The sequence below is a fragment of the Borostomias antarcticus genome (assembly GCF_949987555.1).
Source record: "Borostomias antarcticus genome assembly, chromosome: 14".
Taxonomy (NCBI): Eukaryota; Metazoa; Chordata; class Actinopteri; order Stomiiformes; family Stomiidae; genus Borostomias; species Borostomias antarcticus.
Window position 1 is genome coordinate 16,109,359 of NC_140247.1, and position 13,173 is coordinate 16,122,531.

General features: G+C 41.2%; 1 protein-coding gene across 4 annotated transcripts in view; it reads left to right on the top strand.

Annotated features, from left to right (window-relative positions):
• The first annotated feature begins 743 nt into the window (after window positions 1–743).
• LOC311317997 (scavenger receptor cysteine-rich domain-containing protein DMBT1-like) overlaps window positions 744–13,173 on the top strand; it is a 43,863-nt gene continuing 31,433 nt past the window's right edge. The window contains exons 1-5 of one of the 4 annotated variants that reach the window (XM_084449163.1): window positions 744–877; window positions 6,372–6,404; window positions 6,743–7,057; window positions 8,714–9,028; window positions 11,691–12,005. In XM_084449163.1, coding sequence (XP_084305289.1) covers window positions 847–877; window positions 6,372–6,404; window positions 6,743–7,057; window positions 8,714–9,028; window positions 11,691–12,005 — 1,009 coding nt within the window. In that variant the 5' untranslated portion in view covers window positions 744–846. Of the gene's footprint in view, window positions 878–6,371; window positions 6,405–6,742; window positions 7,058–8,713; window positions 9,029–9,820; window positions 11,353–11,690; window positions 12,006–13,173 lie in introns of those variants that run through there. The other 3 variants (XM_084449161.1, XM_084449162.1, XM_084449164.1) reach the window with 3 other exon arrangements.

Here is a 13,173-nt window from a genome sequence, read left to right on the forward strand (position 1 = left end):
TTTCAAATAGTACTTGGACCATGTCTGATTCTCTATTACAGTATTTGTAAATATTTATTTTCCACTACAGGAATTAATGGTAAGAAAATATGTTTTATGCCATTGTCACTTACATTTTGTGCATGTGTTCATAGTGTAGCCAAACCTACTATACTGTATGCTGAGCAGGGTTGACACATTGTTTCTATGCATTGGATTAAAGGGATCGTTAATTTCTGTACACTTGTAGTAACTTGTAATGTGTTACATGATGCTCTCTATATGCAACCGTTGCTGATTACAGACATATGATCATTTAGTTCTTCACGTGTCAATGTTTCTCTACTCTTCATGATAGAGACCGGCCATGTTATTCCAGCCTACTGTACGTCAATCATTTGGACTTTTGTACATTATATTACAGCCTCTATACTATGCACACTGCTGTAGTAGGTTATATAGAGTACTCTACACCCACATATCTGTTCATGATCAGAGAGTACTTCTTAATATAACTACTGAATTCACAGCCTCTATTGCTACTGAAGCTGTGCTGGACAGGACAGAGTGAGAGCAGCTCCTCCAGTCCAGCAGAACACAGGACCAGGTGGTCAGGACGGAGTAATTAGCGTCATAGTGCTCTAAGACCAGGCTAGTGTTTCTGTCTCTCTATGTTGCTGATGACAAACCACACTGTAACCAGTTAGTTAGTTTGACTGTGATGCACAACTTTGTCTCTGTCACAGGGTACACTGCGGCTCGAAGTCTAGTTTGCGTAATGAAGTGGATATTTGTTTTAGGCTTTATCTGAAACTGCTCTATCACACATTAATCTGTCTGCAAAGTCAGTCTGTTACAAAGATCAAGATGCTGAGAGATATCACCTGTTTGATAATAGGTGAGTTTCTAAAATGTTATAAACTAAAATGTTATGTTACTGTTTTCTTATCTTTTGGATCACTTTGGACAAGTATTTACAAAATAGTCGATCACTACTTAATAGTTACTTCTAAAACATGATGAGATAAGATAAGATATACTTAAATAATCCCTGTGGGGGGAATTTGGGGTTTCAGCAGTGGAAAAGGTACAGTAGCAGTGGGAAAAGTACAGCGGAATAGACAGCGAATTCTCAATAGTGAATTTTACTGGGAGTTAAAATCAACTAACATTAAGTGTACGAGTTAAAGTAACACTTTTTGGAGTTTTAAGACATTTAAACTTTTAGGGCCTTATCTACTAAAGTTTGCACGTATAAAAATGTGTGCAGTTGCCTTAATACCCGCAAATAAATGTGCAAGGTGATCTATGAACAGTGTGCATGGAGTATTGTGTCCTTCAAGTGTGCAAATTTGCACGCTCTATCCAATTAGTACTTTAGGCTGAAATGAATATGTGATAAGGGGCATGCCTACCTTAGCATGCAAAATATATGAGGAGAAAATGCAAATACATAATTGTAGCACATGCTCAGTGACAGTATCAACCCTGAAAGCAATTTCAGTGCTTGTGTTTGCTATTTAATACCTTTAAAGGGCAGATACTAATTCCTTCATTGTGAGGAACTGTGCTTTTTTCAAGTTGCGAGATGGCGACTTTGGATATGGCAGGCTTATAGTTAACTTTGGAAAATATTTATTAATTTAATATATAGTCCATAAGGTTACAAAGTCTACTACTAATTTGCTTTTTGCGTTTTCGCTGCTCCTCTTCCATGGTGCAAATGTTGGATACAACAAGCAAAACCCCTCATTTAAATAGGGCTGTCGTCACACTTTTGCACCTGTTGTCATTCATGCAATTATCCTTGATCGATCACCTGCATAACGCATTCCAACTAAACGTGCCATCTGAAGGACTGCCAACGCAACGCTGCGCTCTTGGGATCTTAGTAGATTAGGGCCTTAAAGTGTTGGGGGTGAACACTTCTGAGTGTTAAAACGTAACACTTGTAAAATTGTTTATATCACAATATGAACACTTTGATGGTGTTGACTTTTAACAGTATAGGCAGGGATGGGCAGTATTTCTATTACTTGTATTTGAAATACGTATTTCAATTACTTTGGAGTATTTTGTAATTTGTATTTGATAAGGCCGATAAAAAATCAAATGTAATTTGTAACAAAATATTGGGGTAAGAGTGGAGTAATTTTGTATTTAAAATACTCAAAATACTTTCTCCACGAATAAAAAACAAAAATAATACATATTCTTATAATATTGGATGTAACAATAAATAATGTTTTAAGGCACATGTCCCTAGGCTTTTCCCCCCTTTTTTTCAATTGAAAAAATTTGAGCGCAGGGCTCCAAAGACTGTAGACAGTGAAGAAGTTAATGTAGTATATTTTGACCAGTATAATCACAAGTTATATAGTGAATTTCAAATGCACACACATACTGGAGGGATGGAAAACTACAGACAGGCCTACTGTAGGTTGTCTTTAAGACAGGACACTGGGGATTTTCCAGTGTGTGTTGCTGTGGCAGACTGTCACCACCTATATATTTACTAAGTGCTTCTTATCTAAACTATATGACAGTAAGTGCCTTTTAGTAAAATCCATATATTCACTATTGCCACCTATATGACATTTAGTGGCTTTTAGTAAAATCCATATATTCACTATTGCCACCTATATGACATTTAGTGGCTTTTAGTGAAATCTATATATTCACTAGGCGTCAAGTTTCTGATTATAGGATTAGTTGTCTCACAGCAGAGCGTTGAATTTCAAAGGCAACTCACAACACACACACCGTCACACAGACATGGCATATAGGATCTGTTTAAAGGACAATGCTCTGTTTTTGACAACCTGGACCTTATTTACGACATATTATAACACGTTTAACTCACCGAGATCACTTTGGTGTAATTCGGAGGCATGTAGAAGAAATTTAAAATCCAGCGCGAGCCAGTACATCCATGTAATGTCGGTGGTCGGGGCACTTAGAATGCAGATTCTAAATATCTATTTTCTGCCGCGAAACAGTTGTTTTCATCAATCTGTCTTCATGAATCGCTAGTTGTGCTTACAAAGAGCATAGGCCTGTGGTGGTTTTTCCACATGCCTCTGTAATATGATCTTTAGAAACGTCTTTCCAAACGAAATAGCTTTCTCACTTGCTCCAGCACGCTGTGCGCATGCGTGCTGGAGCAAGTGAGAAAGCTATTTCGTTTCGAAAGACGTTTCTAAAGATCATATTACAGAGGCATGTGGAAAAACCACATGATAGACAGATTGATGAAAACAACCGTTTTGCGGCAGAAAATAGATTTTTAGAAACTGCATTCGGTGCCCCGACCACCGACATTACATGGATAAACTTGGCTCGCGCTGGATTTTAAATTTCTTCTACATGCCTCCGAACTACACCAAAGTGATCTTGGTGAGTCAAACGTCTTATAATATGTCGTAAATAAGGTCCAGGTTGTCAAAAACGAGCATTGTCCTTTAACTGAGACATTAAACTGTCTAACTTTAGACAAGGTAACGAAGAACAGGACAATTTTGGGTAACACCTCTTTTTGTATAACCAAGAGCGATGCGCTGTGTTAAGTTAGTTCATCCTAGACCATTGACGAGTGAACTCATCACAACTGCAGTGTGATTTTTGATGCCAGAGAATCAATAAAAGTATTGAAACTGGCATCGACGGATCTGAGTCTTCTTCCTTACAACCAGAAACGAAATAGACTACATTAACTAGCTAGCTATCTTGCTGCTGTTTAACTACCTAGACCGTTGGTGGACAGTGAACTGCGCAGCTCTCAGACTTGACAGGCATGCTCACGTGGACGCAAATTGACCCACACTACCAGTGCCATGCTGCTCACGACTTCAGATCTTCAAATTCAACGGATTGTCTGTCAAAGTAAATTCTAATCTCAAACTAGTGATCGATGCTAACATGCTGATGACGCTGGCATGCTGTCTAGGCTAGTGTACAGCATAGCCAGTGTTTAACAAAGCTAGCGATCAATGCTAACATGCTAATAACGCTAGCATGCTGTCTAGGACGACAGAGCTCCTGTCAGAAGTGACAAAAGCACAGTTGAAACATGCCCAACACGTTGGAATTCTATGTATGACAGTTTGAATCAGCTGGCCACTTTAAGAGACAAACTACCTGAAATTATGGAAAAACATCAGCTCTCCCATTAATAAAAATATGTATACACAATCAATCAAGCTGTTGTCTTTTAATAGCTTTGCTTAGTTACACTGACATTCTGTGACTGTTCTCCCTTTTTGTGGGGTTCACCAGAGCTTTGTGTATATCATATAGCCCAAACCTGAATACTATACCAAATTGAGAGAAAAAAGAAAAACAAGCATTTCCTATATTTTAAATACAAAATACATGAATTGTATTTTGATACATTTTCTGGCACCAGTATGTTGTATTTTATTTTGATACATTTATTTTAAGGGTATTTTGTATTTTGTATCAAAATACATTTTGATGTATTTTTGCCCATCTCTGAGTGTAGAGTGTTAAAATGCAAAATGTTTGTCTATTGGCTAAGAACATATACAGAGCAGTAAACATGGGCTAAATACTTCATAAGAGATACATGATTAACAGTAGAGTGCACAAATAGTTACAGAGAAGTTGCCTACATGGCTTGGCGCTGTTCAGCTACATACAGTATACTGTATTTATGTATTTTAAGGGTGTTTGTGAGGTTTTTTGTACAGGCTGTATTTTAAGGGTGTTTGTGAGGCTTTTTGTACAGAAACACCTACCTAACCACCCACCCACCCACCTACCTACCCTACCTACCCACCTACCCACCCACCTACCTACCTACCTACCTACCTACCTACCTACCCCTACCTACCTACCTACCTACCTACCTACCTACCTACCTACCTACCTACCTACCTACCTATCTACCTACCTACCTACCTACCTACCTACCTATCACTACCTCAAATGCCTCCGCTCCAACAGTTCTTTCCAGGCTGGCACCTGAGCCCACATCCCCATCCCCCAAGAAAAAGAGAAGAATCCTGTACTGCAATTCCTGAAGCAGGAGTAATTGAAGGAGTAGAAGCAGCATGATGAAAGCCAGGCCCAAACTGAAAGGTTCCTTGGCATTTTTTAGAAACGTTGACAAAATGCCAGACAAACCATAACATTTTTCACTACTCTGGTCAGTTGTCAGATGTGCAATATTCTTGCAGATTGTGAGATGTTTATAGGTGTGTTCATGCTGAGCCTGCAGGCCATTTGAGGCTGTTCCATTTACATATAGAATATGTATATAACCTTATTTAAGTATATATTTTATATAAAACCATTTTTATATTTTTGTCATAAAGAACTTAACTTCAAGTGCAGCTTTTGTATACTAAACTGATTGAGATTCTCCTAGATGCACTGTTGTCATAATACTGTATAATAAATAACATTCCTGATACAAACGTATTAATATTTAAATTCAGGGGACAAAATGTTTTACAACAAGTTTTATTGAACAATATACCAGTGTAAAAATACGAAGAAAACGGCATCAAATGAATCACACAAGAAAATCCAGCATGTCAAACTGTGTAAAAGTGAAACATTAGTGAGTTATTTTTGTTCTTCCAGGCAAAATATCAAGAAGATCTAGAACTATTTACAGGTAGAGTTCAGGCAGTATCCCTACTGTGGGGCTGGCACATGACCAGTGAGCAGGGCAGCAAGTCTGTCTCTTGTGGCATTCCCTGACCTCTCGTTTTGTGCAAGGGCCTCACGTGGAGGGTGTGGGTCAAGCATGTCCTGTGCCACATCTGCATTATGCAAAAAGGCACATGATGCAATGACGAGCGGTGCAAATGTAGGCGTAACCTCCCAGGCTCTGAAAAGGGTAGACCTCCATCTTGTCTTCATGATTCCAAAGACCCTTTTAACTATTGAACGCCCCCTGGAATGATAGTAATTGAAACGTCCCTGCACCTAACCATTGATGGGCTCCTTGTAAGGAATGATGAGACTTATGGGCACTCCAAAACTAGGGGCTAGGGTTAAGGGGGGGTATTGGGATTGTGCCAAAGTGTGCCATCATTGGAAATGTTATCATAGTTTATATTTTTTCCAGATATCGCCATGTATGAAAAGACCCAAAATGAACACTGTTAGCGAACTCCTTGATTACTAGCAAATTATTTAAACGGCATTTGTATAGGAATCATTCTGTCCCAAGCTTTTTGATCCATATCAAGCGGTTGAATACTGTAACCCTGATCACTACAGTATAAGCGGTTCCCACTTATTCTCAAATAACCTAGTAGTTTTGTCAGAACTGAAAAACTGTTTTAGTGCATACATGCACTGGCAGATATTTCCTCTCAATCTGACTGGTTTCGTCACTTATTTTTCATTTTCTCCAATAGTCTCAATTCTTCTGAATGTGCCCTTACCTGGAGGTCAGTAACACTCTCTAAATTTACTGTAGATTTATTGACATGTCTTTCAAGTCCAAAGCAAACATTAAATTCAGTCCACTGAACATCTGAATGTAATGCACATTTTGATTTATTTCTGAAACGTCCTGTTAATTTTCAGATGGTACATCTATTGATCTAGCCTCCTAAAACCATCCTTCTCTCCCAAGCTTACAACATATTTTGATTTTCTACACAGATCATGAATCGTGTAGCAAAACAGAATCTAAGCCGTGAGATCAGGATGATTTTATGAAGCTACTATTGATCTTTCATTGTTAAAACAATTAATAACTTCCCTTCTCTGACCTGCCTGACAGTCAGTGACCAGGCCAGGCTGGTCAACGGGACTGGTCGTTGCTCTGGTAGAGTGGAGGTCTTCCATGAAGGACAGTGGGGAACAGTGTGTGATGATGACTGGGACATGGATGATGCCAGTGTGGTGTGCAGAGAGCTGGGCTGTGGAAGTGCTCAAAGTGCCCCAGGGAATGCCCAGTTTGGTCAGGGTGATGGACGGATCTGGCTGGACGATGTTTCATGCTCTGGAAATGAGATCTCTCTGACACAGTGCTCACTCAGGGAATTTGGAACACATAATTGTGGTCATGATGAAGATGCTGGTGTTGTCTGCTCTGGTAAGAATCTGACTGTCTTATTTTATCTCTCTTGGTTTCAAAGTCCTTACATTGCACTATGCTTATATGGACTATAACCGTATGAGTACACTGCTATATCATACGCATAACGAAGGTTACCTATTGTGACCCAAGTTCTTTGAGTGGAGCGAAAACCCCGTAGGGGGCTTTACTCCTAGTGGTGTATCCCCATTGCCAAGGCAACGTTAACTGAAGAAAAAAACTTGAATGCATCTGTCACCACTCAGTTACCCAAAATAACATATTTCAGCAAGACAGAGGGTCCGCAGGGCCCATAGACCTACAGTATTGCACTTTCACTCCACTCACAGAACTTGGGTTGCAATAAATAACCCTTTTTCTATGTCGTGAAACTCTGCCCCCTAGGGGGCTTCGCTCCTAGTGGTTTAGGCGGAGTGAACGAGGCCCTATGTACTATATAAACATGGACAATGGAATGCCATGAGGACCATAGCCCACCCACCTCACCCAGAACACTGAGGATGAGGTTAAGAGATATGCTGGGATAGATAATCTAAGATAGGCTGGACGATGGTTCCGCACCGTAACCCAAGTCCAACTATATCCATCAAACAAGTCAATTAAGACCGTGAAGGACCACCCAAACGTCTGCACAATCTCAACCAAGAATGCACAAATGAGGAGTCTACACAACCGCTGCACCCATAATCCGGGGGCAAGCCCAGATAGAATCTAAGCAGGAGAACTTTTACGCATCGTAACCTAAATGCCCACTAGCGCCATCGAGCAAGTCTCAAGAAAACCATAAGAGATCACGCAAAAAAGTCACACAATTTCAACCGAGAATGTATAGACGAGGGGCACAGGCAACCGCTGAATCCAGAAAAGGGGGCAGGCCAAAAGACTCGCAGAGATAGAAGCTAGACAGGACGATGGTTAGGCACCGTAACCCAAAGGCAATATTAAGTCTACATAAGACAGCAAGCTACCACCCAAAAAGTCATACAATATCAGTAAGAACGTACAGACAAGGGGTCCACCAGTTGGAAACAGATATAAACAGAGCCAGCACTCATCCTGTCCATCACCATTCCCTACTTGTCCCGTCACCTGCTCCTGGAAGCTGTGCCCTGATGGGATATCCAAGAGATAGTAGTGGATAAAAGGCAACAGTGACGTCCAGGACGCTGCCACACAGATCTCCTTTACACTGACCCCTTTCAAGAGGGTGACCGAAGTCGCCACTGCCCTTGTGGAATGCACCTCATACTCCTTCTCCTCCCTGTCGTCTTCATAAAGGCCACACTCTCACATGGGCGGTTCTTGCAACCCATCCTGAGCATGCTGGGGCCACAAACAGACAAAGCAGAACTCATGGCGGTCCTTCACTGGGTTCAGGGATCTGCAGCGGCACTGAGCTCTCAGAAGCACTTCCAGAGCGGGTGTCTTGCCTGTTCTCTTCATTCTTGCTCTTCTTGCTTCTTCTATCTTCTCTTCAAGAGTGCCATTTGCGACAGACTTATTCAGGCACCTGATTGGCTGACAGATGCATTCAAGTCTTTTCTTTAGTCAACGTTTCCTTGGTAATGGGGGTAAACCCCTAGGAGCGAGCCCCCTATGGGGCAGAGCTACACAAAATAGAACCTTGACTTTCCTATTGTCTTTTTACCCAAGACCCAGACCCACTCAGGCTGATCAACGGGACTGGTCGTTGCTCTGGTAGAGTTGAGGTTTATTACAACTCTCAGTGGGGAACAGTGTGTGATGATGACTGGGACATGGATGATGCCACTGTGGTGTGTAGAGAGCTGGGCTGTGGAAGTGTTCAAAGTGCCCCAGGAAGTGCGCATTTTGGTCAGGGTGGTGGACCGATCTGGATGGATGATGTTACATGTTCTGGAAATGAGAGCTCTCTGACACAGTGCTCACACAGGGGATTTGGAAAACATAATTGTGGTCATCACAAGGATGCTGGTGTTGTCTGCTCTGGTAAGAAACTGTTTTATCAGTTTTCCTCTTTGTTCAAGATTATTTCATTTTTTTAGTTCAAAAGGGTGACTTTGTGACTTTATAAGTTGTTATCACTAGAGTTGGTTACACAAAGTCCTTATATTACAGTATCCATTGCCACTTTATATTAAGCCCCACTGTGTCTGTCATGTTGGAAAAGGGAGTTCCCCAGGGCTCTATTTTGGGCAGTTGCTCTTTTTATTATGTGAATAACATCTGTGATCAGTTGACACATTCAATGTATCTGCATGCTGTTGATAGTCTTGTATTCTTCTGCTCCTTCTCTTGAGGCTGCTGAACTTGCAATCCAATTTTATCGCTCTGCAGCATGCTGTCTTTGACTCTTGAACAGTAACAAAACCCAAGCAATGTTTGTACCCAATAATTCTGCAATTCCATTGACACCATTGATGGTGTCTTGGTTGAGTTTGTTCGCTGAGGCTGGAAAAAGGAGTCTTTTATTTTGGCCCTTAGTTTTGGAATGACCTACAGACTGATCTCAAACTGGTTTCCCTCATTTCTTTCTCCAGTTTTAAACAGAAAATGTCAGGGGTCCTTACCACGAGCTGTTCTTGCCAAAATGCGTAGATATAGTCATGATTTTAGTATGTTTCTCTTCTGCTGTGTAGATTGTAATAATTTGATTTGATCCTATTGTATAGGACTAAATGTCCAAAAAGCACACTACCCCTTTAACTTTGCTGCCTTCTAGGCCAGGTCAGTATTGTAAAAGAGATGATCTCAATGCTTTTATCAGGTTAAATAAAGGTTAAAGATTACACACACAGCTTTTTTGATTAAACATACCATTACTGTTATGGTTCCACGGTCCTCGCCTCCACAACCACGCTCCTCTGCCAGTGTTTCCTGTGTAACTGATCTCTTGGTGTGGTGGTGTGTGAAAAAAAGGAGACCACCCTTCTTCCTCCCTTGTTCCACCCTTCCTCCCTTGCACAGTCCTGTCTTCTCCTACCACAATCCCTGCCTCTGCCTAAAAAAATAAATAACTGAAGAGTAGGTCTATAAAGATGGCCTAAAAAGGTAAGCTAGTCTTTAAACATGCCTAAATAATTTGTTGATTTTTCTGTTATTTTGATTGGCACATTTTAGGTGGCTGGAGGAACATTAATGCAAGCTAGTGTTAGTTCAGACATCCAAAAAGACGGTCGCACAATCCATCAGGCAGCACTGCGCCTGACACACGAAAGTTGCAGAACCAACTTATGTCTCCTTGACAACGCTCGCTTGAAGGGCTGACTGGTCCCTGGGAAGCGGGAAAAACTGTTAGCCTACAGGTAGCTTGCCTTGTTCCTGAATCCCCCTGATGTGAATCATGGCTAGCCGGCAATAACCTAGCTTACCTGACTGGTCTCATCATTCTCCTCTCTCTTCCTCCTCAATAACCTAGCCTACCTGACTGGTCTCATCATTCTCCTCTCTCTTCCTCTTCATAAATTGTCGTATGCCCATCTGGAAAATTGTATTGATATATAAGGTTATAGGATCCGCTAGTTGTCATCAGGGAATTATAAAACCAAAGGCTTTACCAACGTGTTTGAGATGGGCAGGAGCTGTCGGCACGTCTAACTGTAGCTATAACGGCACTTAGATTACTAACATAAATGTATTTTAGATAGTAGGCTATGCATTTTGAGGAGTAGGCCTAGGTGGCAGCACTGGTGCCATACCACTTTTCAGACATCCCACTAGTCCGACGTCTCACCAGTCCGAAACATCCCATTGTCGGTCGGACTCTTGAGCCGTCGGAACAATGGGATGTCTGACGATCCGTGAACAAGCTTCGGACTAGTGAGACGTTGGATCAATGGCACGTCGGAACAGCGGGCAGTCCCCGCCAGGCACCAGTGTTTGGCCCAATTCAAACACTGGTTAACACTATGGTAATATTTGAGCGTCAATAGCCTACCTATCTTTCGTTGTAACCTCATGCTGCTCACTGAAGAAAAAATCCCTTCACGCGCAGTGTTCCGATCACCTCAGAAAGGAGCAGCATGGAGCGGCATAGAGCACGCGGCCTATAGGCTCTTAGTCTTATTGAAAATAAATAGTCCTAATGTGGGCGCGACAGTGGTTTTGAAAGCGCATTTAGGCAGAAATATTTAGAATGTTTAAGATTTTTAATTTAAGACTTTTATATATATAGCCTAATTTGTATTATTGTTTTTTTGTATCAAATGTTTGGTGTGGCGGCAAGGATCTTGCCGTGGCAGTGCGCCACGGCAAAACCTTACCAGCGGAAACGCTGCCTCTGCTCCCCCCGGACCGCCACACAATCTACATGTGTAAGCCATCAATGTAGCTAATATGAGACGGAACATAGGCACATTCTGATCATCGCAAAATGAAAAGTTGTCTACGGCACCTTTAAAAAAAAAATCGTGTTTTACTAGTTTCTTATAAATGTCTTATAATCTAACAATAAATGTGTCTGTAAAAATGACTATAAATGTCCTGACAAATATTAATATTTATAAGCATCTTATGAGGACCTTATTACCTATTAACTAATGTTTAATAAGTGGGGCTTAATATAAAGTGTTAACCAGTATCCTTATATGGACTGTATGAGTAGGCAGAGCGTATGCATAACCTTGACTTTACTATTGTCTTTTTAACCAAGATCTACCAGTTGTCAGACTGGTCAATGGGACTGGTCGTTGCTCTGGTAGAGTTGAGGTGTATTACAACGCTCAGTGGGGAACAGTGTGTGATGATGACTGGGACATGGATGATGCCAGTGTGGTGTGTAGACAGCTGGGCTGTGGAAGTGCTCAAAGTGCCCCAGGAAAAGCCCAGTTTGGTCAGGGTGGTGCAAATATCTGGCTGGATGATGTTGCATGTTCTGGAAATGAGAGCCATCTGACACACTGCTCACACAGGGGATTTGGAAAACATAATTGTGGTCATCGCAAGGAGGCTGGTGTTGTCTGCTCAGGTAAGAAACTGGCTGTCTTATCATTGTATAGTTGTCATGGTAACACTTTAGAATAACTATCCCTTATGAATAGTGAATAAATCATTCACAAACTCATTTGAGTTATTAATGATGTGTTGGATGTTTGTTAATGTATCAAAGTCACCTTTGGCACACTCCCCCCCTTTCAGCAAGTGTCATCACGACAGCTCGAACCCTTTAGCGCCACCACTGTGTCAAATTTGGAAGTGCGTTTAGACACACAATTTTTGACCCGTGTGACCGTTGGAATCCCTGGCTCATGCTGAGTTCATTGCACCCTATCATGTAATTTTCCGCCAATTGGATTTCCCGCCATTTTGTATTTTGTGTTAAACACTTGTATCTCCTCCTAGAAATGTTGACCAATCTACATTAGTCTGGCTACGCACATTCTCTAGACCAATGTGTACAAAGGTCTTACAGGGATTTTGGATTTTCAAAAGCATTCGCCCGTTACAGCTAATTGAATTCGGCTTTTAAGCCGCCAAACAGGAAGTGTGGTCATATCTCAGTAACGTTTTAATGTACATCATAACCACATTAGGCAGACTCATCGGAGTCAGTCCCGTGACCTCTGTCACCAAGTCTATGTCGACACCTCATACTCTCTAGTGCCACTAACCTGTCAAAGATGGAAGTGCGTTTATTCTGAGCCGTATGCCTGATTTTCAAAACTGCGGTAGGGATTCGAATGCGACTATGGTGTGTTTCACTTGTTGCCTTTGATGCGCAGGTCGGGCTTCCTGCTTCGCCCCCACATTGCTGCTTGCAGCTATATTTCATATTCTGATTGCCTGCTAATTAGCCTGCTAAATTTGGGAACTGTTGTGACTACACCCCTTTTTTCTAGATTTAGTTCTAAAATATTTTAAATAATTTTGACAACATTACATAACCAAGACTTTGATGAACAACTTTTATTTTGATAAACTAATTTAACACTATTGTTTAGGGTGTGTTTTTACAACATTTGTGCGAGCAGAAAAAAATGTCTTTATAACTGTTGTGTTTGTAGATCTATTTACAAGCTGAATATGATACTGACCAAAATATTGATGGCATATAAATGTAGCTGTCATTGTCCTTCAAACAGGGCTGAAAATTAACACCTGCCACCAGCCAAATGCAGGTAAAATTTCCAATTGGC